This window comes from Dromiciops gliroides, chromosome 5, assembly GCF_019393635.1.
Source record: "Dromiciops gliroides isolate mDroGli1 chromosome 5, mDroGli1.pri, whole genome shotgun sequence".
Classification (NCBI taxonomy): Eukaryota; Metazoa; Chordata; class Mammalia; order Microbiotheria; family Microbiotheriidae; genus Dromiciops; species Dromiciops gliroides.
In genome coordinates this window covers 293,356,659-293,380,321 of record NC_057865.1, presented here as the reverse complement: position 1 = coordinate 293,380,321, position 23,663 = coordinate 293,356,659, and the positions used below count along the sequence as shown (strand labels likewise).

The window sequence follows — 23,663 nt, the reverse complement described above, 5'->3', positions numbered from 1 at the left end:
GGAGGTACTTGGAAGCTGTTGTTAACTTGAGATGCCCAAAGTCCTAAACCAAGGAGAGGGACTGGGCTTGGTTGGCTGGCTGGCTTGTCTTCAGTCGGCACCCATCAGTGGGATCTTAAGGACCTGAGATGGACTCAGGTGTTGGTTCTGCTTCAGGGAGAGCACAAGCGAATGACCTGCAGATTCTCAGTCCATTCTTAGTCCAGCTCTTCCCAGGGTCCCCTTCCTGCCTGAGATCTGCCAAGTGTGATCCTTGCTGCACCCCAGACATCTGTCCCCCAGCCTTGACTCTGGAGAGCAAGTCAGCAAGTGTTCCTCATATGCTTATTCCCGCAGTTCTCGCATCTCTTTCGTCGGCCCTGGTGTCTCCAGCTGGACAGCTCTAAGACGGGCTGGCCCTCAGCATATCCAAGCTGAACTTGCTCTATTTCTTCCAACCTTCCCTCTTGCCTTTCGGGGGGAAGCACTGTCCCCCCAGTCACTGAGGCCTGCAGCTTGTCACTCCGACTTCTCACTCATTCCCCACACTCCACTCTCCAGCCTGCTGCCCAGTGCAGTCAGCTTAACCTCAGCGATAAAAGCCTGCTCGTGGCATGCCTGCCACAGGCCTCAGCTCTCCCAGTGCCCCTCAGGATCTGCTAGAAAACCCTTGGTTTGATGGTTAGAACCCAGCATAACCTGGGTGCTGCCCCTCTCCCCTCCCCCCACCCCCCCCAGCCAGCCCTTTCCAGGCTTCTTATGCCTTATTCCTCCACCTGCCCACCCTGCCGCAGGCTCCGGAGCTTGTTGATACTGCCCCCTCGCTGCTCCTGGACCATGAGCTTCCTTCTGCAGACCGGGCCCCCTCTCTGAGACCTGTACTGTTACACTAGCTGCCCCACCCAAGGCCTCCCCGTGCTGGTTTCGAGCATCTTCCCTCCCCACACCACCTGTAAATGGCGCCTTTGTTTGTTTCTGTCATTGGAGGCTCGACCTGCAGCCTAGGGGTGGATTTATATTATAGCAGGTATCCTGGGGGGAATTCATTTGCTTTTCACACAGTTGCCAGGCTGTGATGACCAGGGTCCAGGCACCCCCCTCGGGAAGTTGTCTCCCGGGCAGAAGAGCGACCCCTTTGGCCAGGGCTCCCATCTGCCTCCCAATCTCCCCAGGTGGTGTTTATCCTCATGCCCAAGCTCTCTGTCTAGGCTTGGAATGTGCCCTCCCCTCCCTCCCCTTCCCAGGCCTCTCCCTCAGCAGCACCCCGATTCTCATGTTCTCTCCCTCTTGGAACAGCTCCACATTTACTTGCCTCTGGCTCCCTCCTTTCCCCAAGGCAAGCAGCACCAGTTGCCTCTCTTAGTGCAGCCTTTTTGGAGGCCACATCACCCTGGGTGTTGGCTCACTGACCTTGCAGGCCACTAAGAACTGCTGCTCTTTTTCAGATAAAATTGTCAGTTAGCCATGACTGCCATTGCCAGCCTGGTGAAGTGCTTCTCCAGGGCTGGGCCCTCGATGACAGGCACACAGTCTCTCTCTGGGCCTGCACTCAAAACCTTCCCAGCTTGGCAGGTGAGGCTTGCCAGGGCTGGCAAAGCCATAGCATTCTTAGACACCAGAACAGGGCTTGAGTGGGGACTGCTTGTATTTTTACAACCACTTTTGGTTTCTAGGAGGTGCTATTTTAGCTGGGCTTTGTGGGAAGGAGTAAGCAAGGGTTTTGCAATTGAGGTCGGGGTGGAAGTGGAATGGTTGTAAAGTCATTTTCCAGTTGTGTCCAACTCTCTGGGACCCCATTAGGGGTTTTCTTGGCTAAGATCCTAGAGTGGTTTGCCATTTCCTTCTCTAGCTCTTTTTACAGATGAGGAAAGTGAGGTCAACAGGTGAAGTGACTTGCCCAGGGTCACATAGCTAGGAAGTATTTGGGGCCAGATCTGAATTCAGGTCCTCCTGACTCCAGGCCTGTCACTCTATCCTCTTTGCCACTAACTGCCCTTGGAAGCAGAGTACATATACCATCTGGGAGTACATCTAGTCCAACCAGATCACTTCACAGATGAGTCAACAGGCCCAGAGGCGCGAAGGGTTTTCCCCAAGATCACAGAGAGACTACCAGATGGTTCTGCCAATATTTGAACCCAGGTCTTTCCTCTTAACTCCAATCTAGGGCTCTTGTACTCCTTCCTCCCATTGCTCAGGGAACAGTGAGCTGTCCCGTTCAGCAAGGACATGGAGGGAGGTTTGGGGATAGTTTATGTGATCGTTGAGGGCACAGGGCTTGTAGGGCTCGCTGGCTTAGGCCGTTGGGGGCCTTTGCTTTGCCTGGCATGCTAAGGAATCCAGGAACTGAGAGCTGGAGAGGACCCTGGAAGAGGCCATCAACTCTAGCTCCTTTATTTTACATATGTGGAAACTGAGGCTCAGACACAGCTTTTAACCTAAGGTCATCCAAGTAGTGGAGCAGAGATGGGAGCCCCGCAGTGGGTCTCTGAGCACCTTGTCTGGGGAGCTGGGAAAGGCTGTGCGTCAGTGCAAGTGGAAGGTCTGATGTGAACCACTCCTGGTTCAGAGTTGTAGATGGTAGGAGTCGTGCCCACCTGCCCTCACCGGGTGCTTTCTTGGTGGGAATTGTGGTTTCTGGAGTCCTACTTGCAAGAAACAGGAAAGAGGTTGGCGGGGATGGACAGGCAGCTAGCTGCTCTAGACACGGTTCCTTGATAAGACTGGAGCCTCCATAGGATCCCATCTCTGGCCTTCCCAGGGAGGTGTGTCCCTCTCCCATTCCTTAGCAGTCCATTGCTGTTCAGCAGCATTTTCTTCCCTCAAGAAACTTTGAGTGTCTCCTTCATGGCCGAAGGGGAGATGAGGGGGTGTGAGGGCCACCCTCCCTCCTCCTCTTTCCAAGGCGCCTCCACCTGTGAAGCCTTCGAGCTCGCTTCCAGGCCAGGGTTCCATTGTTCCTGCGGAAGTTGCAGGAAAGGGATGGGGAGGAAGTTGGGGGTGGAAAGGGAAGTGGTTTTGTTTGGAAAGGCCGCTTGTCCCGGGCAAGTGTATGTGGAGGTTCTGTCCAGGCAGAAATCCAGTGCAAATCCAGATTCTGGGCTGGAAAATGAGATGTTCTTTACCGCTCCCTCACCAGCCACCTCACTCGTAAGCATTCCCGTCTGCTAGGAACAGGAGCCAAATGATTCCCTTCGTCCAGGTCGTGTGGTTTGTTCAGGAGACAGTCGCCATTTCCCTAAAAATGAGGCTGAAGTTTGATGTTTAAGGGAAGCCTAACGCCTGGGGGAGCTCCTGGAATTCGTAGGCCTCTCTTCCATCAGCCGACTTGGATTGTTTCTGTCTTAATGATAAGAGCTGGCATTTATGGAGCACTTCATAGGTTATGCTTGTTTGATGCTCATAGTAACTGGAAGACAGGTGCTGCTAGTCATTCCCCTCTACACGTGAGGAAATGGAGACCGAAAGGAATATCAAGTAACTTGGTGAAGGAAGGCCACATTCATGTACTTCTCTGGGGTTTCTAGGCTCCCCTTGTTTTTTGCTGCCTCCGATGACCGTCCTCCCTGTGTCCCCTCCTGGCTGATCACAAGGCATGTGGCCAAGAGACCGTAGATGGCTGTGGATTGTCTGAGTCTGCTTTGGGATCCAGTGGGCGTCATCTCTGCGTTATCTTCTTTCTAGCTGAAAAGGCACAATCATTTCAAGCATAAATGTAATAAGGAAATTCTTTACAGGCACCTATGTTTTCTCAGGCTTTTTTTTTTTTTACATTTTGTAGTTTAATCAACAAAAAATAGACGGTTGTGACCACTTACCGGTTATTAACAGTGCTGCGTTCCAAGGCTCATGGACAAGTGGCCAGTGTAGAGAGTGTTTCTGAAGAGCGGCTGTGAGGCTGGGAAGGCATCGCCTCAGGACATCTCACACCCATGTCTGTCTGGAGCTCGTGTCTGGTACCACTCTTGGTGACTGAAGACAGGCCGTCTTGGTCAACATCGTCCCCTCCCCCAAGCCTGGGATGGTTAGATGGTTTCCACCTTTTTCTTTTGTGTATACTACAGCAGTGGAACAAAATGTCGTTTTTAATTACCGTATAGCTATGAAGACAAGCTGCCTCGCGTGCCTGCAGAACTCTGTGGGAGGGGTCCCCCACATTTTAAAATAGTTGAAGTGATACCCCAATCCAACCCATTTCCAAACAGGAATCTCTGCCTTGACACTCATCATCCAGCCTTGGCTTGGGACAGGGGACCAATCCCGTCCTCCTTCGATACAGACAATCCTGCTCTGCCAAAGGCTTCCACTGGTGGGGGATTTTTCAAAGTCTAAATTTGCCTCTCTCCAACTTGCTGCCATTGTTCCTGGGTCTCCGCTCTGGGGCTGGTCATCAATCAACAGCCATTAAGGGCATACTGTGCTCCAGACGCTGCTAGGCCAATACGATCTAAAAAAGAAGCAAAGGACAATTCCTGCTCTGGTCTAGGAGCTCAGGTCTGATATGGGGCTGGGGAGGGGCACAGCAGACTAGCAAGTTAGAAATAGGAGCTGACGAACTGAGGGCAGGCAGCAGAATCAAGGGGTTGGGAAAGGCTTCCTGTAGAAGAGGGGATGTGTCAGGGGAGTACGGTGTGAAGACTAGAAGAGGAGGAGGGGGCAGGGTTAGAAAGGGCTTTGGGTGCCCAACATTGTGCATTTGATCCTGGAAGTCATGGGGAACCACTAGAGTTGACTGAGTAGGAAGTGACACGGTGGCTGAGTGGAGGATGGTCCAGCTCAGGGAAAGGCTTGTGGAAGAGCCACCCACCAACAAGCTATTGAGCAGTCCGGGCATGAGGTGATAAGGCTCTGCACCAGGGACAATGGCAACCCAGAGGAGAGAAGGGGGCGTATTCAAGAGACGCTGCAAAGGTGAAATGGACAGGCCTTGGCACCGTAGTGCTTATGGGAGGCGAGAGAGAGTGAGGAGTCTAGGATGAGCCCAGGGTAGGTGGGAAGGGCCAAGCACAGGCCTCTCCTGCCCCCCCTTCTCATTCTTCCATTTAGGCTGAACACCATGAGGGTTTCAAACCCTCTTCAGCCTTTCAGAAAGCAGGGTGAAGCAATGTTCATCCATCAACGACCTTTAATACTTCCTACAAATTCCTGCCTTGGCTTTGGGTGTGTTATCTCAAAATAAAAAACAGGCTTGATCTCCAGGAGCCTCAGGATGTGATTGATGTACACACATAGATAAGTGGCAGCTAGGGGACCCATGGGGATGCCTTGGATCCTAGACAGGAAGACCCGAGTTCAAATCTGGCCTCACACACAAACTAGCTATGTAGCCTCAGGCAAGTCACTTAACTGCCTTCTGCCTCAATTTCCTCATTTGTAAAAATGGGTATGAGCCTAATAGCACCTCCCTCCCAAAGTTGTGAGGAGAGCATATCTACAACCGTTGGCAGACCTGAAGTGCTCTAGAAATGCCAGCTTTTCCCTATTCAGGGGTATTCCACGAGGAGGCAGGGTGGTGCCAAGGCCCCGGAAACCAGCTCTGGCCCTGCTGGTGGGTGGGTCAGTGACTTGAATAAAGCTATAGGTGGTGTTTGCTTGTTGTTTGCAAATGCCAGGCATCCGGGAGGGGACGGTTGTGGTATAAGAACATCTCCAGTGAAGTCTAGTGAGATGAGAGTGAATAGAGATAAATGTGAAGTTTGCTGTTTGGTTCACAAGCTCATCTTGAGGTTTTCTTTAAAATGACTGGACTTAACATAGACCAAAGAAGAACATTTCCTTATGCGAGGCAGAGTAGAAGATGAGGATCGGGCACAAAATCTGTGTCCCTGGAGCTTCCTTCTCCCTCCAAGGATACAATGAGCAAACACGAGTTATAGCTGGCATACTTCTGTGCCCTACTGGCTGTCCTTCTCTTCTCACCTGGGCAGTGATCTTTTTTTCTGCCAACTTTTGTAACCCTGTTGCTTGCCCACCTCATTCCCTCCTATCTGGTGCCCAAAAAGATTTAAAGAAAAGGGAAACCCTTGTATCATGCAGATGTGCACATTCAGGCAGAAGAGATGCCCTGGGGAGCCTCGTCCACAATGTGCGCCCATCAGCCAGAGGAGCCAGCCCTCTGGCATTCTGGGGAACACCAGTTGCTTTTCTCCACTGTCCTTGTACAGAATGTTCTCTGGATTCTTTCTGCTCACTATGTCAGTTCATGAAGTCTTCCCAGGAAATTCAGAAATTGTCCTTTTTGTCCTTGATGACAGCACAATCCCATTGCGTCCATATACCACGATTTGTTTGGTCATTCTTCAAGAGATGGATACTCCTTAGTTTGCAGGTTTTTGACACCACAAAAAGAGCTGCCAGGAATCTTTTTGTACATAGGGATTTTTTCTTTGACTCCTTGGGGTATAAACATAGTAGTGACCACTCTGGGTCATACAGTTGAGTGACTTTCTGGTTATAGAATGGCTGGACCAGTTCTCAGCTCAACCAGTGATGTACCTGTTTTGCCTCAGTCTTTCCAGCAATTGTAATTTTCCTTTATGTTAGTGGTTTTGCTCTACTTTGCCCCAGGCAACACCCTTTAGTAAGATTACAACAAGCTGGGATGGCCTGGACAATTCCAACAAGACAGTTTGATGGAATTGGGAAACAGCTCAGCATCCAGGAGGATGGTAGAAGCTTAGAGTGTGAACTCATAGGTTGGCACTGGAGATGTCAGGCTGGGGAGTTACTTAATGAGAGGTAATAGGGAGCCACAGAAGGCTTTGGAGCAGGGCTGGGGCACGTGTCTGAGATTGACTGTGGTAACTTCGTGGAAAATAAATTCGAGACAAGTCAAGATGATAACCCCAGTCTGAGTCAGGCTTGGGCCTGAACTTGACACAGTGGAAGGGGAGAAGTGTCTTGGAGGGATAATTGATGGCACCCCTACTGGCTCCTAATTGGTCTCTGGTTCTGTGCTCCAGGCTGTCCCACATGCTGCTGCCAAATTAATTTCCTAACCATGTGACTTCCCTCTTCACTCAGCTCCAGGGGCTCCCTAGTGCTTTCAAGATCCTATATGAACTACTCCTGTTTCGTCGCTAAAGCCCTCTACCGCCCTGCTCCAGCCCCATTGGCCCTTGCTCCCTGGAGCCGTACTAGAGTTCTCTCAGTTCCTAGGCTTCTTTTTGAATCGCTGGTATCCCCACACTTCTCTCCCTTCCCTCTGTCTCCTAAAGTCTCTTTCTCTTCCTTCAACTCATAATTTAAACATTGTCTTCTACCTGCGTGAACCCTTTGCCTGTTGCCGTGCTCCAAGTGCCCGTGTCCTCCCTCCCCAGGGACTTTGTATTTGATATTTGTCTTTATTCATTTAGTGCTGTGTAATTTTCCATGTCGTCACCCCTGTATGTCTCCCCACTTTAGAAGGTAAGCCCTAGTGAGTACAAATTGATTCTATATGGTGATTCTATATGGATGATATGTTGTTGAAACTTGTTAGGGAAGATTTACTTTGCAGACCTATTGATGACAAGCTATTTCATTTTTAATGACAATTCTATAGTGTAGGAGAATTGTGTTGGGCTCTGCATTTACAGGTGTCCCCTCATCCATTGGGTCCCACTGCATGTCCACAGATACAACAAGATATTAGTGAGGATCTGCAGAGAGTTTGATGTGAAGAAAACCCCTCAAAAGCAAACAAGTTCACTAAGAAGGGGGGCTTTACAAAGTTGGGTAATGTTAGGGGAGCAAACTGTCGCAGACTTCTTGATTATTGCAAAACCCACTGGCTTTCTCATGCCTTGGTACTAAAAGGAGAAATCGTTGTTTTTCTTGGTGACCAGAAAGATAAAGCAAATTCCTTTTGTGGTCAAAAAGAAAACCCAAAAAGCCATTTCCACCAAAAATGGTCTGTTTGGTGGCTGTTTTTGAGAACTAGAGTAGGGACAAATGAATGAATGAAAACAGGGTTACGCACTTTCCATGCGAGATTGTGCCTTGGAAGAGCTTCCATTTAAAAGGGGACTGCGTACCAAATGATTGATAGATCTGTTTCCCAAGAGCCGAAGGGTTAATTTTTTGTTTGTTTGTTTGTTTTTGTTTGGCGGGGCAATGGGGGGTAAGTGACTCGCCCAGGGTCACACAGCTAGTCAGTGTCAAGTGTCTGAGCCCTCCTGACTGCAGGGCCGGCGCTCTCTCCACGGCGCCCCCTGGCGGCCCCGTGGAAGGGTTGATTTAAGGGCTAGTATTTATGCAGCACCTTAAGGTTTGCAGAGCACTTTTTAGACGGTTTCCCATTTGAGCCTTACCACAGCCTTGTAAAGCACGTGCTGTGGTTATCCCAGTGACACACATGTGAGAACTGAGGGGAGAAAAGGTTAAGTGACTTTCTTAGCATCACAGCTAGTTTCTGGGGCAGGATTGGAACTCACATCTTTCTAACCCATTTCTCAGATTTGATGACAGTTACCAGAGACAAAACTGGAAGGGACTGAGAGGAGGAGGAGGAGGAGGAGGAGGAGGAGGAGGAGGAGGAGGACAGGGCATGGAGAAGCAGGGGTGGGAGGGGAGGGTAGGCCACATAGGGTGAGTTCTCACTAACCAAAAGTCCAAGACCCCCCAACAAGAGCAGAAGGAAGGGGTACTCTTAAAGAGATCGATCACTGCATAGTCCTAATGCTCCTGCTGTGACGCAGAATGCTGGAGTTGGCTGCTTTCTGAAAAGTTAGAACTGCAGACAATTTACAAAATCATCTTTTTGAGATTTCCCCATTTTAAAAAATGAAGAAGCTTCGATATTCTTAATATGAATAAATCAGAAAACCATCAGCAGATATGTTGTGATCATTTTGTCTCCCTCCTTCCTCCTTACCAAGATCAGCAAATGGGCTCGTTAGGGGGAGACCTAGAAATGATGTGGCTCTGGCCAGGCAGCTTCCCCAGACGAGGGCCTAACCCAGACCAGGCCCTACCTGTGGAGGGCTGTGTTTTCCACAGAGTTGTTGGAAGAAAAATGTGGGCTTCTCAACAGAATATTGACTTCCCAGAGCAGGGCTGCTCCTGTGGTGATTCCTTTGGTGCAGTGGAGGGGTTTCTCTAGTTGCTGCTGAGGTCCTTCCCACTTGAAGAGTCTTGGAGATTCTCAAGCAGTAGCTGAAAAAGCCTTTAGTTGGAATGGAAATGAGAACACAATTGCCCCCCAAACCAGCCCACCCATCACAGGAAAATATTATTGATAGTATTTGCATAAATTCTCATTCATTCGTTCATTTAACTTTTTTGGCAGGGCAATGAGCATTAAGTGACTTGCCCAGGATCACACAACTACTGTCAAGTGTCGGAGGTTGGATTTGAACTCGGGTCTTCCTGAATTCAAGGCCAGTGCTTTATCCACTGTACCACCTAGCTGCCCCCACAGTGAAGACGGAAGTCACGTGGTTAGAAGGGTGGGGTGTTAAAGTGCTCGGCCTCTATTGGCTGGATGCCATTTTTATAGAGAAATGGTGGTGGGATGTCATGGCGAGGGTGCAGATAGGAGCCAGAGACTGTTGAGGGGGCAGCATATAGGTAGTGGACCTGCAAGGGAAACGGATACGTGGCCATCATCCAACAAGGGGGAGGCAAGTCTGGAAGAGGGGGCGCTACTTCTTGCTGAGGCCCAGTTCCCTCCCTCCTCTGTGAAAGGAGCGCTGGAGCGGCCCTTCCAGTGCTAGAGTTTTTCTGAAGAATATTCATCCTATGGCCTGAGCCCCTCCCAAGCCTGCTCTGGACCCTGATGCAGGCTCTGGCTTCTCAGGTAGGAGCCCCCCAATGGTCAGGGCCTGGTTTTCCCAGCTTGCTGCATTGCCCAGAGCTTGCCCGCCCTTTGTTCCCCTGCCCATCCACCAGGCTTCATTTGACCAGATGTCAGAGACCCTTTCCGAGGGTTCAAGATGAGAGTTCAGTGGCATAATGAACCAACAGGACTGACTTGAATGAGTTCAGCCTGCTTCCACTCACCCTCGTTTTCTTGGACTTCAATCATTATTCTTGGGTCATTTGGGTGGAGCATCAGCCAAGTTAAATGGAGCTTCTGGGAAGCCAGGGCCTCTTCTTACTTAGCACGGGACGCCTTCAAGGAAAAGAGCAGTTAACTTTTGCACCAGCCTCTTTCCTATTGGCTCATGTGAGACAAAAGGCCAAAGCTCCCGCCCTCCATCCCCCCCTCCCTGCTCAGCCCAGGACTCCAGTGAGGTGCCTAAGGTGCCTCCTTTGTAAAGTGCAGATAATGGCCCTGCCCCACTGACCTCCCCCGGCTATAGAGGAATGCAGGCTATGATGTTATTGCTTCAACTGGAACATTCTGGAAAGGTTTCAGGCCCCAGAAGGCTGTGTCTGGGCTGGGCCTTCCCAGGAAGAGGAGAGACACATTCGCTATGCGCTTTCAGCCCTGTCTCACAGGATGAGGATGAGTGGGAGCTCGCCTCGCCCCACTGTGTTCTGTCCCTTGCTCTCTGGCCCTCCCAACAGACTCCAGAGAAAGCAGTCAATAGCTTTGTTTTTAGGTGCTGGCTTATCTGGCTGTGTCTTAGGACTTCTTATCTGTGGCCTTTTCACTGGATTATGAATTCCCAGAGGATGGGGACAATCTCTGTCTGTCTGGGTTCCAATCAGGCACTCGCTAAATGTTTAGCCAGACTGAAGCCAATTCACTGGTCAGCAACCGAAAGCACCAGCTGTTTGTTTTCTACCCAGATGTTGTATCTCCAACAAACCTTCAGTCCCTAGTGGGCTTTCCCTGCTGCCAGGACCAACCAGCCCGAGTCACTCTCTTCCCCAGCATGGACCCACCAGGGCCAAAAGGCACCCAGGACCCCATTTACTCCATCCCCCTCCTTTTACAGAGGGGGACACTGAGGATCGATTACAAGAGGAACAGTAACTTAGAGAAGGCCAACCCGGGAGGTTTCTAAACTTCCAGATCCAGGTGCTTTCTGTTTTATTTGTCTACAAGGCAAATGCTGGATTTTTAAGCATGCCTATTTTGTAGCAAGGGACCCACCCCATTAAGGGAGAGTATCTTGTAGTGTCTGCTGAGACCTCCCAGGGTGTCTAAACTAGTTCACAAATGGAGTCGTGAGGTGGAAGGTGTGGGACTACGTGCTCAGCAGCAGGCCCTGGACCCAAGGAACTCAGAGTCTGGTGGGAGAGATGTAAACATGAAAGACTCAGGACCCTCCGAGATGCCGCCGGGGTTGGCAGGGGGGAGGTCTGTCAGAGAGTGGCTTTCTCTCTGTGGGTACACGTCTGTCTCTTGAGTCAGGGTGATGCACAGTCCTTGGGAGCAGCTTTCATTGGCTCGTAGGCCAGTTGGGAGCCACCCCCAGTCAGGTCGGGTATCATGGGTGTTTGGGGGATGTCAAGTAGAAAGGAGGTGATAACGGACCGTGGAGGAGGGGGCTTTGAGTGGTAGGCAGAGGGGCGTGGACATCATTGGAAGTTGGGGCACTGTGGGAGACCATTGAAGGTTGGAGGTGAAGAGTGACGTCCTGGTGTCAGGGAAAGATCCCTGGCCTTGGAGTCGTCACATCCTGTCTCTGATGGAGCTTTGGACCTGGGCTTTTCCTCATCTCTAAAATGGGAGTAACATTTCCTCCTGGCAATGCTCCGGGCTTGTGAAGGACCAGCGTATGAGTTATAAAACGTGTGTGGACAGTGGGAAGGAACGAGCCTTTGTGAAGCTTTTAACTGTGTCTTTGAGGCACCCTGAGAGAACACAGTGGGACAGAGACTGCTTAAGCAGGCGATTAGGAGCCCCTGCTGGAGCTGGCACAGTGCTTTGTACCTGAGAGAGAAGTCATGGGCCTTAGACCCAAAGGCACCATGCCCAAGACCCAGCATCATTCCACAGGTATTTGGGTATCAGGCCCGCCATGGAAGATGGTGAGGCTGGTCCCCCCGCACTCAAGCTCTGTTAGTCTTCTAAGATTGAGGAGCATCAGGCTCCGGCCACCAGTGTGGGGCAGGGAGGGAGCTCAGAGGGGCATGCCTGCCTTTGGCACATGAGCTTTGGAAGGACAGCCAGGTGTGCTCGCAACGCTCGCTTGCGCTCCGGCAGCTCTCTCTCTCTCTCACACACACACACACACACACACACACACGTCTAGTTTGGAGATCACATTCAGAGTGAGTCATCAGCGCTCCATCCATCTCTGAACTCTCTTCTGACCAGACAGGGGTTGTGACTGGGGGCGCTTGCTCCCAGCCGGTGCGCACTGGTGCTCATTGGACGGCAATCTTTTGACTGGCAGGGGGCCTCTGCCAACTAGCCTCAGCTGCCTTCTGCTGTGTCGGGCTCTTCGTTCAGGAAGGATTTCTTTATCTGCTTTTCTATTCTGATTAAATTCCTTTGTAACCCTTTGTACTTGCTGTATTTCAAAGTCAGTAAGCGTTGGCCAAGCACCCGCGTGTGCCAGCCTGGGTGCCCAGCCCCATGGACAAGACAGACTGAGAATCCTCGCCAGAGAGAAAAGGCGCCAGCATGGGGGGCCCAGGGTGAAGGAAGCCAATGGCGGGCCGAGGGAGCGAGAGCACCACGGGCAGGCACAGCCAGTGAGAATTCCTGGGGTTGACGCAGGGCCGGTCACTGGAAGGGGAAGATGACAGAAGACTGGGGGGGGCAGTTTGTGGAGGAGTTTGAGCGCTAGAAGGTTTCTGTTTGGTCCTGGAGCTGAGTGGCACCAGCTCAGACCTGTGCTTTCCAGAGGTCACCCGGATGGTGTCAGAGGGGGATGGATCGGAGGCAGTCAAGCAGACTTTCCTCCCATGGTCCAGGGGAGAGGGGCTGAGGGCCTGTCCCCAGGCTGGACGCCTTGTCAGAGGAGGGAGGGGCTGTATGCAAGAGATGGTCTGAAGGTGAACTTGACATCAGACTGGGGAGTCCCTGGGGCTGGGGACTCTCTGTTCCATCCGGTTTGAGGTGTCTACCAGGCAGTTGCCGATGGACTCTGGAAGTCAGCAGAGAGGCTAGGGCAGGATGTCCAATAGAGTGTAGGACCATTCTTTGGAGACGGGCACTATGACACAGATTGGTTAAGAGCCCGGTGCCAGCCTGACTTCAGAGGGCCCCGGACTTGCTTTATTTCATTAAGTCACAGGCAGTCTCTTTTCCCTGCTACCTCTTTTTTTTTTTTTTTTTTTTGGTGAGGCAATTGCGGTTAAGTGACTTGCCCAGGGTCACACAGCTAGTAAGTGATAAGTGTCTGAGGCCGGATTTGAACTCAGGTCCTCCTGACTCCAGGGCCCGTGCTCTATCCACTGCGCCACCTAGCCGCCCCACCCTGCTGCCTCTTTATTGCTGAAGGTAGCATGGGGCTGACTAGTGGCCATGGGGAGGGAGGCCCTGTCCGTCCTCTGAATGTTTACACCAAGGCACTTCCAACATGGCAGTGTTTGTACAAAAAATACTGACCTAAGCCGAAAGGGGACAGGACCATCCTGGATCAGTGTCCAGCAGATACTTGGCTGGTAGTGGAGGCACAGGGCCTGGATTGTGGTCTCCATCCTCTTGTTGACATGAGTGTTTTTTCAGGATTTGTTTAAGCCTGGGGGATAGGTGCAACCCCATGAACACCAGGGGTGTATTGGAATGTGGTGGGTTTGTCTCATAGTAATTTCTCAGCTCTGCCACAGCTTCTGGTCAAAGATAAAGCTTTGGGGAATAGGGAGCGGGAGGGGTAAAATACTGAATTGAGTGAAGGTGAGTGATAGGTCAGCAAACTGGATAGAGGGTTGTTGACTCCATGGGAGACAGAAGGTGTGGCCAACAGGTCAGGGGTGGGGCCCCAGAGATGGGAAAGCCCTTGACACAGTTGCTGGTATATGGAAGAAGGCGTCTAGTTACCCTTGGGGGGCCGGGGGGGGGGGAGTGCAGGGGCATGACTAGCAGCCCACAGTGGGGTCAGAGCTTGGTGGAAAGGCCACTGGGTGAGCAGTTAGGAAGCCATGCTTGGGGCTATGCCCTGCTCTGAGCCCGGTCTCTCACAGGCCCCAGGAGGGAGTGCTACCATACTTTGAGAGGCATTTTCATGGGATGGGTTGGAAGGGGCTGCAGCTAGAACGTGGGGATCTGATAGAATTTTAGCTAGATCTGCCCCTGGAGACCATCACAGAACAACTGACCTGTTCAGTAGCACTTTGATGTTGGTGGGTCTTGGGAGATGTGGCTGCCACAGGGATCTGCCACACCAAACGGTTTATAGATGAAGAAACTGAGGCTTCGCCTTCCTCTCCTTCCCATCCCCTGCCCCCAGGTATAAAGATGTTGCTGGCAGAAAAAATGAGGCAAAGGAGAAAGTTGGCCAAACTGGGCCATGGCTGCTGGGCTGCGTTGTTGGACTCTGGCACATGGTGATGGTTTAACAAATGCTTGTTGGCTGACTGACTGACTGACTGACTGACTGACTGACTGACTGACTGACCAATAGGCAGTGGAGCGCCATTAGAGATCTTTGCGCCAAGGAGTCAGATTGAGAACGATTAATCCGGCCTGTAGGGTGGGTGGATTGGAGGTGGGGAGGTCACTCTGATAGTGTGGAGGCCCAAGATTGAAGGTTTGACCCGGCTGGCGGCTGAATGAGAGCCATCGGAGATGAAAGGCTGTGGGAGGGGAGCAGAACCAGCCAAGAATTGGGAGTGCGGGACCTGGTCGGGAGCAGACCAGAAGGGGGGCGGGGCAGGGGGCAGCCGGGCCTTCTGCCTGATCAGGAAAAGGAGGGGCAGCACCCCCCGCAGGCCTCCGTGCTCTGGATCAGGGCTTCTCAGGCGTTGTACAGCCCTGTACACCCTGAGCATACGGGGGGATAGAGTAGATACACGGGACCTTTTATTGTCACCAGGCTTTTCACAACCCCTACAATGCGTTTAACAGACCCCGCAGTTTAAGAAGCCAGGTGGCTGGGTGCCGCTCTCGCCAGCGGAGAGGCCTTCAGCTGTCTTCTCTTCAGGCCCTCTAGGGACAACTAGCTGGAGGTCTGTCAGACCTTGGGTATCCAAGTGAATTTGCCTTCTTTGCGTTACTCAAATGAAAAAAGATGGCTCTTTCCCACAGAAAAGGTCTGCAAAAATAGAGAGAGAGAAGGAAACTTCTTGGCCTTTGGCGTGAGGCTTCATTGGGGGCTTCACTGCCAGGGCCCTCATCCCTCCGCTGTCCCTCCGACGAAGTGACTGGCTCCTTGGGGGTTTCCTCCTCATTGTCAGTGAAGAGCCCTCATGATTCTGATTCTGAATCTGAGGGGAGGCACAGTTCACGACAGCCTGGGTCTCTCCAGGCAGCGGGCCTGTGTGCTGATGGCTTATAACACAGCACGCCAGGGGCTGAGGCAGCCTGGGCACAGCACCACCAAGAGGCACGGCTTTCCCTGTGGGTTTGGATGGGGCCAGGGAGGAGGAGGAGGGTGAAAGCAGGCGCTGGGAAGGTTAATCTGCAATGCTTAGACAGGATTATTGAGAGGGAGGGGGAAGCGCGGGATTGGTGGGAAGGAGACAGGTGGGAGGGTTGTGCAGTAATCCCGGCACAAGTGATGTTTGAGGCTGTTGGATTATGTGGGCTATGGGCTCCCTTCCAATTGGCCATCCCCAGGGTTCTGACTAGCTTCTTGCTCCCCTCTCACAGAGTTGGGTGAAAATCGCCAGCTCTTCTTGGGGGTAAATGTTAGGGTCAATGGATGGTAGACTAGACCAATGGGATGGGGCCACAGCCCGGGTGGGGGTGTCTTGCTTCTCCTGCACCCGGTGGTGGCTTCTTTGACAGCACAGGGTATGTGGCAAAAGGGCGCTTAGGATGAGGCCAGATTTGTTTCTGTAACAGAATTACTTAGCTAGTGGACCACCCACATTACTTTTCATGTTCCAAAGGGGAACCTGATCACTTGTATCATTAGCCCCTTTTCATCAACCCACTTCCTCTCATTCTGAAGGCTCTTAAAAATGTCGATGGTGCCTTTTGTCATTATATCTCAGTTATTTCCCACTTCCCTGCCACAGGTTGAACCCCTCCTGAGGAGGGATTAGTTAACTCTAACCCTAAAAAAAAAGCAATTCAGTAAAAACATCAGACGGTGTATATAGGATTCTAGTCCAGTAGGTCTCCACCTCTCGCCTTAAAGGAGGTTTGTTACATTATCTGTTCCTTAGAATCTTCATTTTTTTTAAATTACATTTTCTTTTTTATTCTTTATTTAACAAACCCCAATATATAGGAATGTTTTGTCATACAAAGAACAGAAAAGGGGGTTCTGCATGAAACTGCTCGTATTATAGTGTGTCTTAATCATATGATAAATTTCAGCACGAGTGGCGGAGCTTGTTTCTGACCACTCAGGATCTTCCTGCTGTTCCCCTCCAGGGGGTTGGGATGTTTTGTTGTTCTTTGGGTCTTTCCCCCCTTTTTCTTCATCACCACTGCTCCCTGTCAGCTAGAGGCCCTTGTTCCCTTCCTTGTAACAAACGGGTTTGATCAAGCCAAATAAAGGTCTCCGTTGGCCAGGGTTGAACATGGGTATGTCTCCCGCTCCCCCATCAGCCTGCTGCTGTTGCCAGGGGTGATCGTGTTGGCCACACTCAAGTCTTCAGAGTTCTTGTTCTTTCTAATAAGTTGTCTCTGATCAGTTTCTTAGACTGCAGCCATAGCATTAAGAAGGTGAACGGTGAATGTTAGATTCAAAATGGGGATTAAACCTGGAAGTATGTGGACCAGTTGGGATTTAGCAGGAGAAATGCTGACCTGGCTCTTGGGACCACCTGAGAACAAGGGTGAAGGAAAGACCTAACTTTGTATTGTGCTCACTGGACACATCTTCTCTCGGACGCTGTGGGGTTTTTCCTGTTTGTATCTTCCAAAGCATCTCCTAATGTAGCAAGTTTTCAGCAGGTTGGGGGGAGGACAAAGGTCTAGCAGCTACAGTGGCCCCTTGTACTAGTCTTGGAATCCACCCATGGGAACATGTTTATCTTGCAAACTGAGGCTGTGTGTGTGTGTGTGTGTGTGTGTGTGTGTGTGTGTGTGTGTGTGTGTGTGTGTGTTTTGATTTGAAGGATCCTCTCATGGCTGCCAGCTGTTTGCCTGTCTGTAACCCTTCTTGGGAAAACTGAGCACCTTCCAATAAGTGCCTACACAGAAAACTTGGTTTCTTTGTAAGAGGAATAAACCCCAGAAAAATTGGAGGAGTTGAAGTGCTAGTAGGTGCTAGGCTAGCCATGCACTCTGGGTAGATACAGAGAATAAAAGGCTCCCCTCTGGGAGCTTTCCTTCAGCAAGGCAGATGAAGAGCACATCCCCAAGCCCATTTCACATAATACTGGGTGTCAGAACTTACCAGGTAGCTAGGGAAGGCGAGGGTACCGGCAGCTGAGGAGTTAGCACACTGGGCCAAGATGCTTGAAGGCGGAGGGGTGCCAGGCCCGAGGGGCAGTCTCCTGCAGAGGCCAGAGAGGGGCCTGACAGGGAGAGCGGTACACAGTGAGGCTGGAAAACTGGCTGGATCAGCATGAGAAGGGTTTTCAGGGCTAACTGGGCCTTTAGAGTCTTCCTAGAAGTAGTAGCTTGGAGCAGAGGGAATAACAAGGTCAGATCGCCTTGACACCTGTGGAAGGTGAGGGCGGCCTGGCTTTGTTTGCACAGAACTTGAATCTGCTTTGTTTCCATTGGGTTTTTACAGTTTTTCCTCTTAATTCTTCTGAAGGCTGCTGAGATGGAGAGCCAGACTCTCCTATACCTGGAGTCAGTAAAAAAGAATTTAAAGATAAGACAGACACCTTTAAAAGGCCAGTGTAGGGGCGGCTAGGTGGCGCAGTGGATAAAGCACCGGCCCTGGATTCAGGAGTACCTGAGTTCAAATCTGGCCTCAGACACTTGACACTTCCTAGCTGTGTGACCCTGGGCAAGTCACTTAACCCCCATTGCCCCGCAAAAAAAAAAAAAAAAAAAAGGCCAGTGTAGCCGGCGTCTTGCAAGAGAGCAGGGTATGGGGAGAGCCAAGGCCTAGTTGGGACACGTTCTGGTCCCAAGGTTAAGGGTGTGTGTTGGTGCTGACTGGTTACTTCACTTGGACGTTTATTAAAGTGCCACTCTGTGCAAAGGCACTGTGCCAAGTGCCGTGAGGAGAACCCAGATTAGGACAATGGGAAGCGAAAGAGGGGAGTCTGTGCCCGCTTTAACCTCTTCCAACCACAGCACTAAAGGCCTTGTGCAGATCCCTTTAAATAGAAGAGAAGGTGCATTGTTTGGAAAGAGGCCATGCCATCTTGGTTCCAGTTCTTAGAAGATTAGTATTGCACAGTCATGAAGGGTGGCTTTTGGAGGTAGAAAATCAAACTTATTTTGAGCATAACACAAAACTGTCCAACTTCTCCAGTCAGGATGTGTGGTGAGAGAAGCAGCGGCTCCGAAATGCCCTCCTTTGGAGTCACGTGACTGCTCCACATTGGGAATGGCAGTGAGGAGAGAGGGCTGGCTCAGGGGTCACGGTCATGCCCGTCCCCCGCCCCCTACTCTTGAGAGAACCTGGCTCTGTGACTCTGGCCTGGGCCTTGGGGGGTTCTTTAATTTGCCATGAGCACTTCCCAGGAATATGAAGCATGGGGGAGGTTTATTCATTTCAGAGACATCTGAGAGCAGCTTTCTCAGGCAAGAGGCTCGGGGATCAGATAGCAGCAAAGGAGTAAGCACAGTGGATGCAGGCGCCCCTACACACCCTTTGGGGGCCTGACTGAATAGAGGGGGGTCTGAGGAGAGGGAGGGTGGGGATGTCGGGGTCCTTAGGAACCCTCCGCCGCCCTCAGGGCCTCTCATCCCCTAACATGGTTTTGAACCTTTTCCTTGACACTGCTAGCCCAGAGATATCTCACACACCCCTTTCATTGCTTGTCACTTTTCCAGTAGAGAATGGACAAGCAAATGAAATGAGGCAAAACCAGACATTTGCTTAAAAGGGGTTTTGAGTTTATGTGAATTTCAGTTCCCCGTGGTCACATTCCCCGTAGTTGAAGCTTCCCTAACTTTTGTTCTTTTCTGTTCCTTCCCTTCTAGGAGGGCTCCTGGCCTGCCGCTCTGCCGCTGAGCAGTATGCAGTCCTTTCGGGAGCAAAGCAGTTACCACGGAAACCAGCAGAGCTACCCCCAGGAGGTGCACGCTTCATCCCGGCTAGAAGAGTTCAGCCCCCGGCAGCAGGCCCAGATGTTCCAGAACTTTGCTGGGGGAGGAGGGGGGGGTGGGGGCGGCGGCAGCAGTGGAGGCGGCGGGCGTCGTGGGACGGCGGCAGCGGCCGCGATGGCCGGCGAGGGCTCCGGCCATCAGAACTACCAGGGCTTCAGGAAGGAAGCTGGGGAGTTTTACTACATGGCCGCCAACAAAGACTCCGTGACCCCTGGCAGCCAGCAGCCCCCCCAGCGCAGGCCCTCGGGTCCGGTGCAGAGCTACGGACCGCCCCAAGGGAGCAGCTTCGGGAGCCAGTATGGGGGCGAGGGGCATGTGGGCCAGTTTCAGGCACAGCATTCGGCTCTGGGGGGGGTGTCTCATTATCAGCAGGACTACAGCGGCCCCTTCTCCCCGGGGAGCGCTCAGTACCAGCAGCAGGCCTCTAGCCAGCAGCAGCAGCAGCAAGTGCAGCAGCTGCGGCAGCAGCTCTACCAGTCTCACCAGCCCCTGCCCCAGGCATCGGGCCAGGCGGCCTCCAGCTCTTCCCACCTCCAGCCCATGCAGCGGCCATCCGCTCTGCCCTCCTCCAGTGCTGGCTACCAGCTCCGCGTGGGGCAGTTTGGCCAACACTACCAGGCCTCGGCGGCGGCTGCTTCCTCCTCCTCCTTCCCCTCCCCCCAGCGCTTTAGCCAGTCCGGGCAGAACTATGACAGTAGTTACAGTGTGAACACCAGCTCCCAGTATGAAGGGCACACGGTGGGCTCGGGAGCCCAGGCTTATGGAACGCAGTCGAACTATAATTACCAGACTCCCTCCATGAAAAACTTCGAGCAGTCCAAGCTCCCCCAGGGAGGCCAGCAGCAGCACCCTCCCCCCCAGCACGCACTGCCCTACGGAAATGCCGCCCCGAAGCTCTCCATGCAGAGCCAGGTGGGACAGTACAACCAGCCCGAAGTGCCCGTGAGGTCGCCCATGCAGTTCCACCAGAACTTCAGCCCCATCTCCAACCCGTCCCCCGCGGCCTCCGTGGTTCAGTCTCCGAGCTGCAGCTCCACCCCTTCTCCTCTGATGCAGAGCGGGGAGAACCTGCAGTGTGGGCAGGCCAGTATGAGCGTGGGTTCTCGGAACCGCCTCCTGCAGATGATGCCTCAGCTCAGCCCCACTCCCTCCATGCTGCCCAGTCCTAACTCGCACACAGCAGGCTTTAAAGGCTTCGCAGTGGAAGGGATGCCGGAGAAGCGGCTCACAGACCCCGGGCTCAGCAGCCTGAGCGCCCTGAGCACCCAAGTGGCCAACCTGCCCAACACGGTCCAGCACATGCTGCTCTCTGACGCCTTGGCCCCCCAGAAGAAGACCTCCAAAAGGTCGTCGTCCTCTTCCAAGAAAGCCGACAGCTGCACCAACTCAGAAGGCTCTTCTCAGCCTGAGGAGCAGCTGAAATCGCCCCTGGCCGAGTCGCTGGACGGAGGCTGCTCCAGTAGTTCGGAGGATCCTGGCGAGAGGGTGAGGCAGCTGAGTGGTCAGAGCACCAGCTCAGACACAACCTACAAGGGTGGGCCCTCCGAAAAAGCCAACCCTTCACCCCCGCAGGGCTCCCAGAATGACCCCCCCAAGCTCAGTGCCAGTCCCACAGTGAGGGATGACGCCACCTCACCAGACGACAAAGAAACTCTGTCGTCAACAGATACCAACCCAAAAGGAAACGAGAAAGCGATAGGGGTCATTGTCTCCCGAGAAGCCATGTCAGGTAGAGGAGAAAAGACAGGTGGCCTGGAAAAAGGCTCCCCGGACGAAGATCCCACCGTAACCCAAGCGCCACCGAGTACCGGCGGTGCAAAGGACACTGGCCATGGAGCACTGCCCCAACCGGAGCCCCAAGCAGGGAACAAAGGCACCAAGAGCGGAGATAGCAGCACCAACCACAACGGAGAAGGAAACGGCCAGGCGGGTCATTCTCTTGGCTCGGGCTTCACCAACAGAACAGAGCCCAGCAAGTCTCCTGGGAGCCTGCGCTATAGTTACAAAGACAGCTTGGGGTCCGCCGTGCAGAGAAACGCGGGTGGCTTTCCTCAGTATCCTGCAGGACAAGACAAAGGGGATTTTGCTGGTCACGGCGAACGGAAGGGGCGAAATGAGAAGTTTCCCAGCCTCCTGCAAGAAGTCCTCCAGGGTTACCACCACCACCCTGATAGGAGGTATTCCAGGAACGCACAGGACCATCAGGGAATGACAGGAGGCCTGGAAGGAGCCATGAGGCCCAATGTCTTGATCAGCCAGACGAACGAATTAGCTAGCAGGGGCCTCCTAAATAAAAGCATTGGGTCCCTCCTGGAAAACCCCCACTGGGGCCCCTGGGAGAGGAAGTCGGGCAGCTCCGCCCCTGATATGAAGCAGATCAATCTGGCTGACTATCCAATCCCCAGGAAGTTTGAAATGGAGGCTCAGTCGTCAGCCCATGAGCCTGGGGGAGGCCTTTCAGAACGGAGGTCAGTGATCTGTGATATATCACCGTTGCGACAGTTGGTCCGGGACCCGGGGGCCCACACTTTGGGACATATGGGTGCCGATGCCCGGATGGGCAGGAACGAACGTCTCAATCCAAGCTTAGGCCAGTCGGTCATCCTTCCAGGTGGTTTGGTGTCCATGGAAACAAAACTGAAGTCCCAGAGTGGGCAGATAAAAGAGGAAGATTTCGAACAGTCCAAGTCCCAAGCCGGCCTCAACAGCAAGAAATCTGGTGACCATTGCCATCCGACTGGCATCAAGCACGAATCCTACCGTGGCAATGCCAGTCCAGGAGCCGCAACTCACGACTCTCTCTCAGAGTACGGCTCCCAGCAGGACAGCAGGCCCAGCCCGATGAGACGAGTGCCCGGCAGAATGGGAGGCAGAGAAGGCATGCGAGGCCGTTCATCTTCTCAGTATCACGATCTGGCAGAGAAACTGAAGATGTCTCCCGGCCGTAGTCGAGGGCCCGGGGGGGATCCCCACCACCTGAACCCACATGTGGCATTCGAGAGGGCCAACAGGAGCTCCTTGCACGCGCCCTTCTCCCCCAACTCTGAAAGCCTCTCTTCTCCCTATCACCCCAATACCCGACCTCATGCTTACGGGGACCCCAACCCCGGCTTGAACTCTCAGCTCCATTACAAAAGGCAGCTGTACCAGCAACAGGAGGACTACAAAGACTGGGGTGGCAGCTCTGCTCAGGGGGTGATCGCTGCGGCCCAGCACAGAGCGGAGGGACCACGCAAGAGCCCCAGGCAGCAGCAGTTTCTCGACAGAGTAAGGAGTCCTTTGAAGAATGACAAGGATGGCATGATGTACGGCCCACCCACTTCTTACCACGATCCGGGGAATCAGGACTCAGGTCGATGCCTCATGGCGAACGATGGCATTCCTTCCAACAAGGGCATTGATCTCAAGCATGGTCCCCAGAAACTACAGCAGGAGTCTTGTTGGGACCTCTCCCGACAGACCTCTCCAGCCAAGAGTAGCGGCCCCCCGGGCATGTCCAACCAGAAAAGGTACGGTCCTCCCCATGAGACCGATGGCCACGGGCTAGCCGAGTCTGCACAGTCATCCAAGCCTGGTAATGTGATGCTGAGACTCCCGGGGCAAGAAGACCAGTCCCCCCAAAACCCGTTAATTATGCGGAGGCGGGTCCGCTCCTTCATCTCTCCCATCCCCAGTAAAAGGCAGTCCCAGGAGGGCAAGAACAATAGCCCCGATGACAAAGGACGATTGCTTCCTCCCTCAAAAGAAGGGCCCGATAAAGCGCTCAATTCCTATGCCCACGTGTCTCATAATCAGGATGTTAAATCTCTCCCCAAAAGGGAGTCCTTCAAGGACCTTTCAAGCCCTGACAATAGAAGCTGCCCTGCCGTTAGCCTCACAAGCCCGACCAAGACCAAAATACTCCCGCCCCGAAAGGGACGGGGGCTGAAACTGGAAGCCATTGTTCAGAAGATCACCTCCCCCAACATCCGGAGGAGCGCCCCATCCAGCAGTGCTGAAGCTGGAGCAGACACAGTCACCCTGGATGATATCCTGGCCTTGAAGAGTGGCCCTCAGGAAGGCGGGAGCACCAGTGTTCACGAAGCTGACGCGGAGAAAAGGAAAGGAGAGGTGGCCGCCTCTGATGTCAGTGGCCCCACAGGCCAGGATTCAAACAGTGAAACTCCTCTCCCTCGCTCCTCCGAAGACTGGCGCAGTGGTGGGGAGGACAAAGTGAAGAAGGAGATCCCTCCAGAACCTGGGAGTGCTGGGAAAGATGCCCCTGGGGCCATGGCCCCCCCAGCCTCACAGAAGCCCATTGGTAGCCAAGCGAGACCTGATGGGTCTCTGGCAGGAAGTGGACCTTTAAGCTTCCCTGACTCCCAAGGTGTCTCACCTGCAGGCATCTCAACTCCTGAGCCAAATAACAAGTCTGAGGAAAAAGAGGGAGAGGCGGTAACTGTTTCACCCAAACAAGAGTGTTTCCCCCCAAAAGGCTATTTCCCATCAGGAAAGAAGAAGGGGAGACCCA

At 52.9% G+C, this 23,663-nt stretch overlaps 1 protein-coding gene across 1 annotated transcript in view; it reads left to right on the top strand.

The window, feature by feature from the left end:
- TCF20 (transcription factor 20) overlaps window positions 1-23,663 on the top strand; it is a 92,077-nt gene that overhangs the window by 23,633 nt on the left and 44,781 nt on the right. Inside the window, 1 exon segment of the mRNA XM_043966321.1 lies at window positions 19,028-23,663. Coding sequence (XP_043822256.1) covers window positions 19,064-23,663 — 4,600 coding nt within the window. The 5' untranslated portion in view covers window positions 19,028-19,063.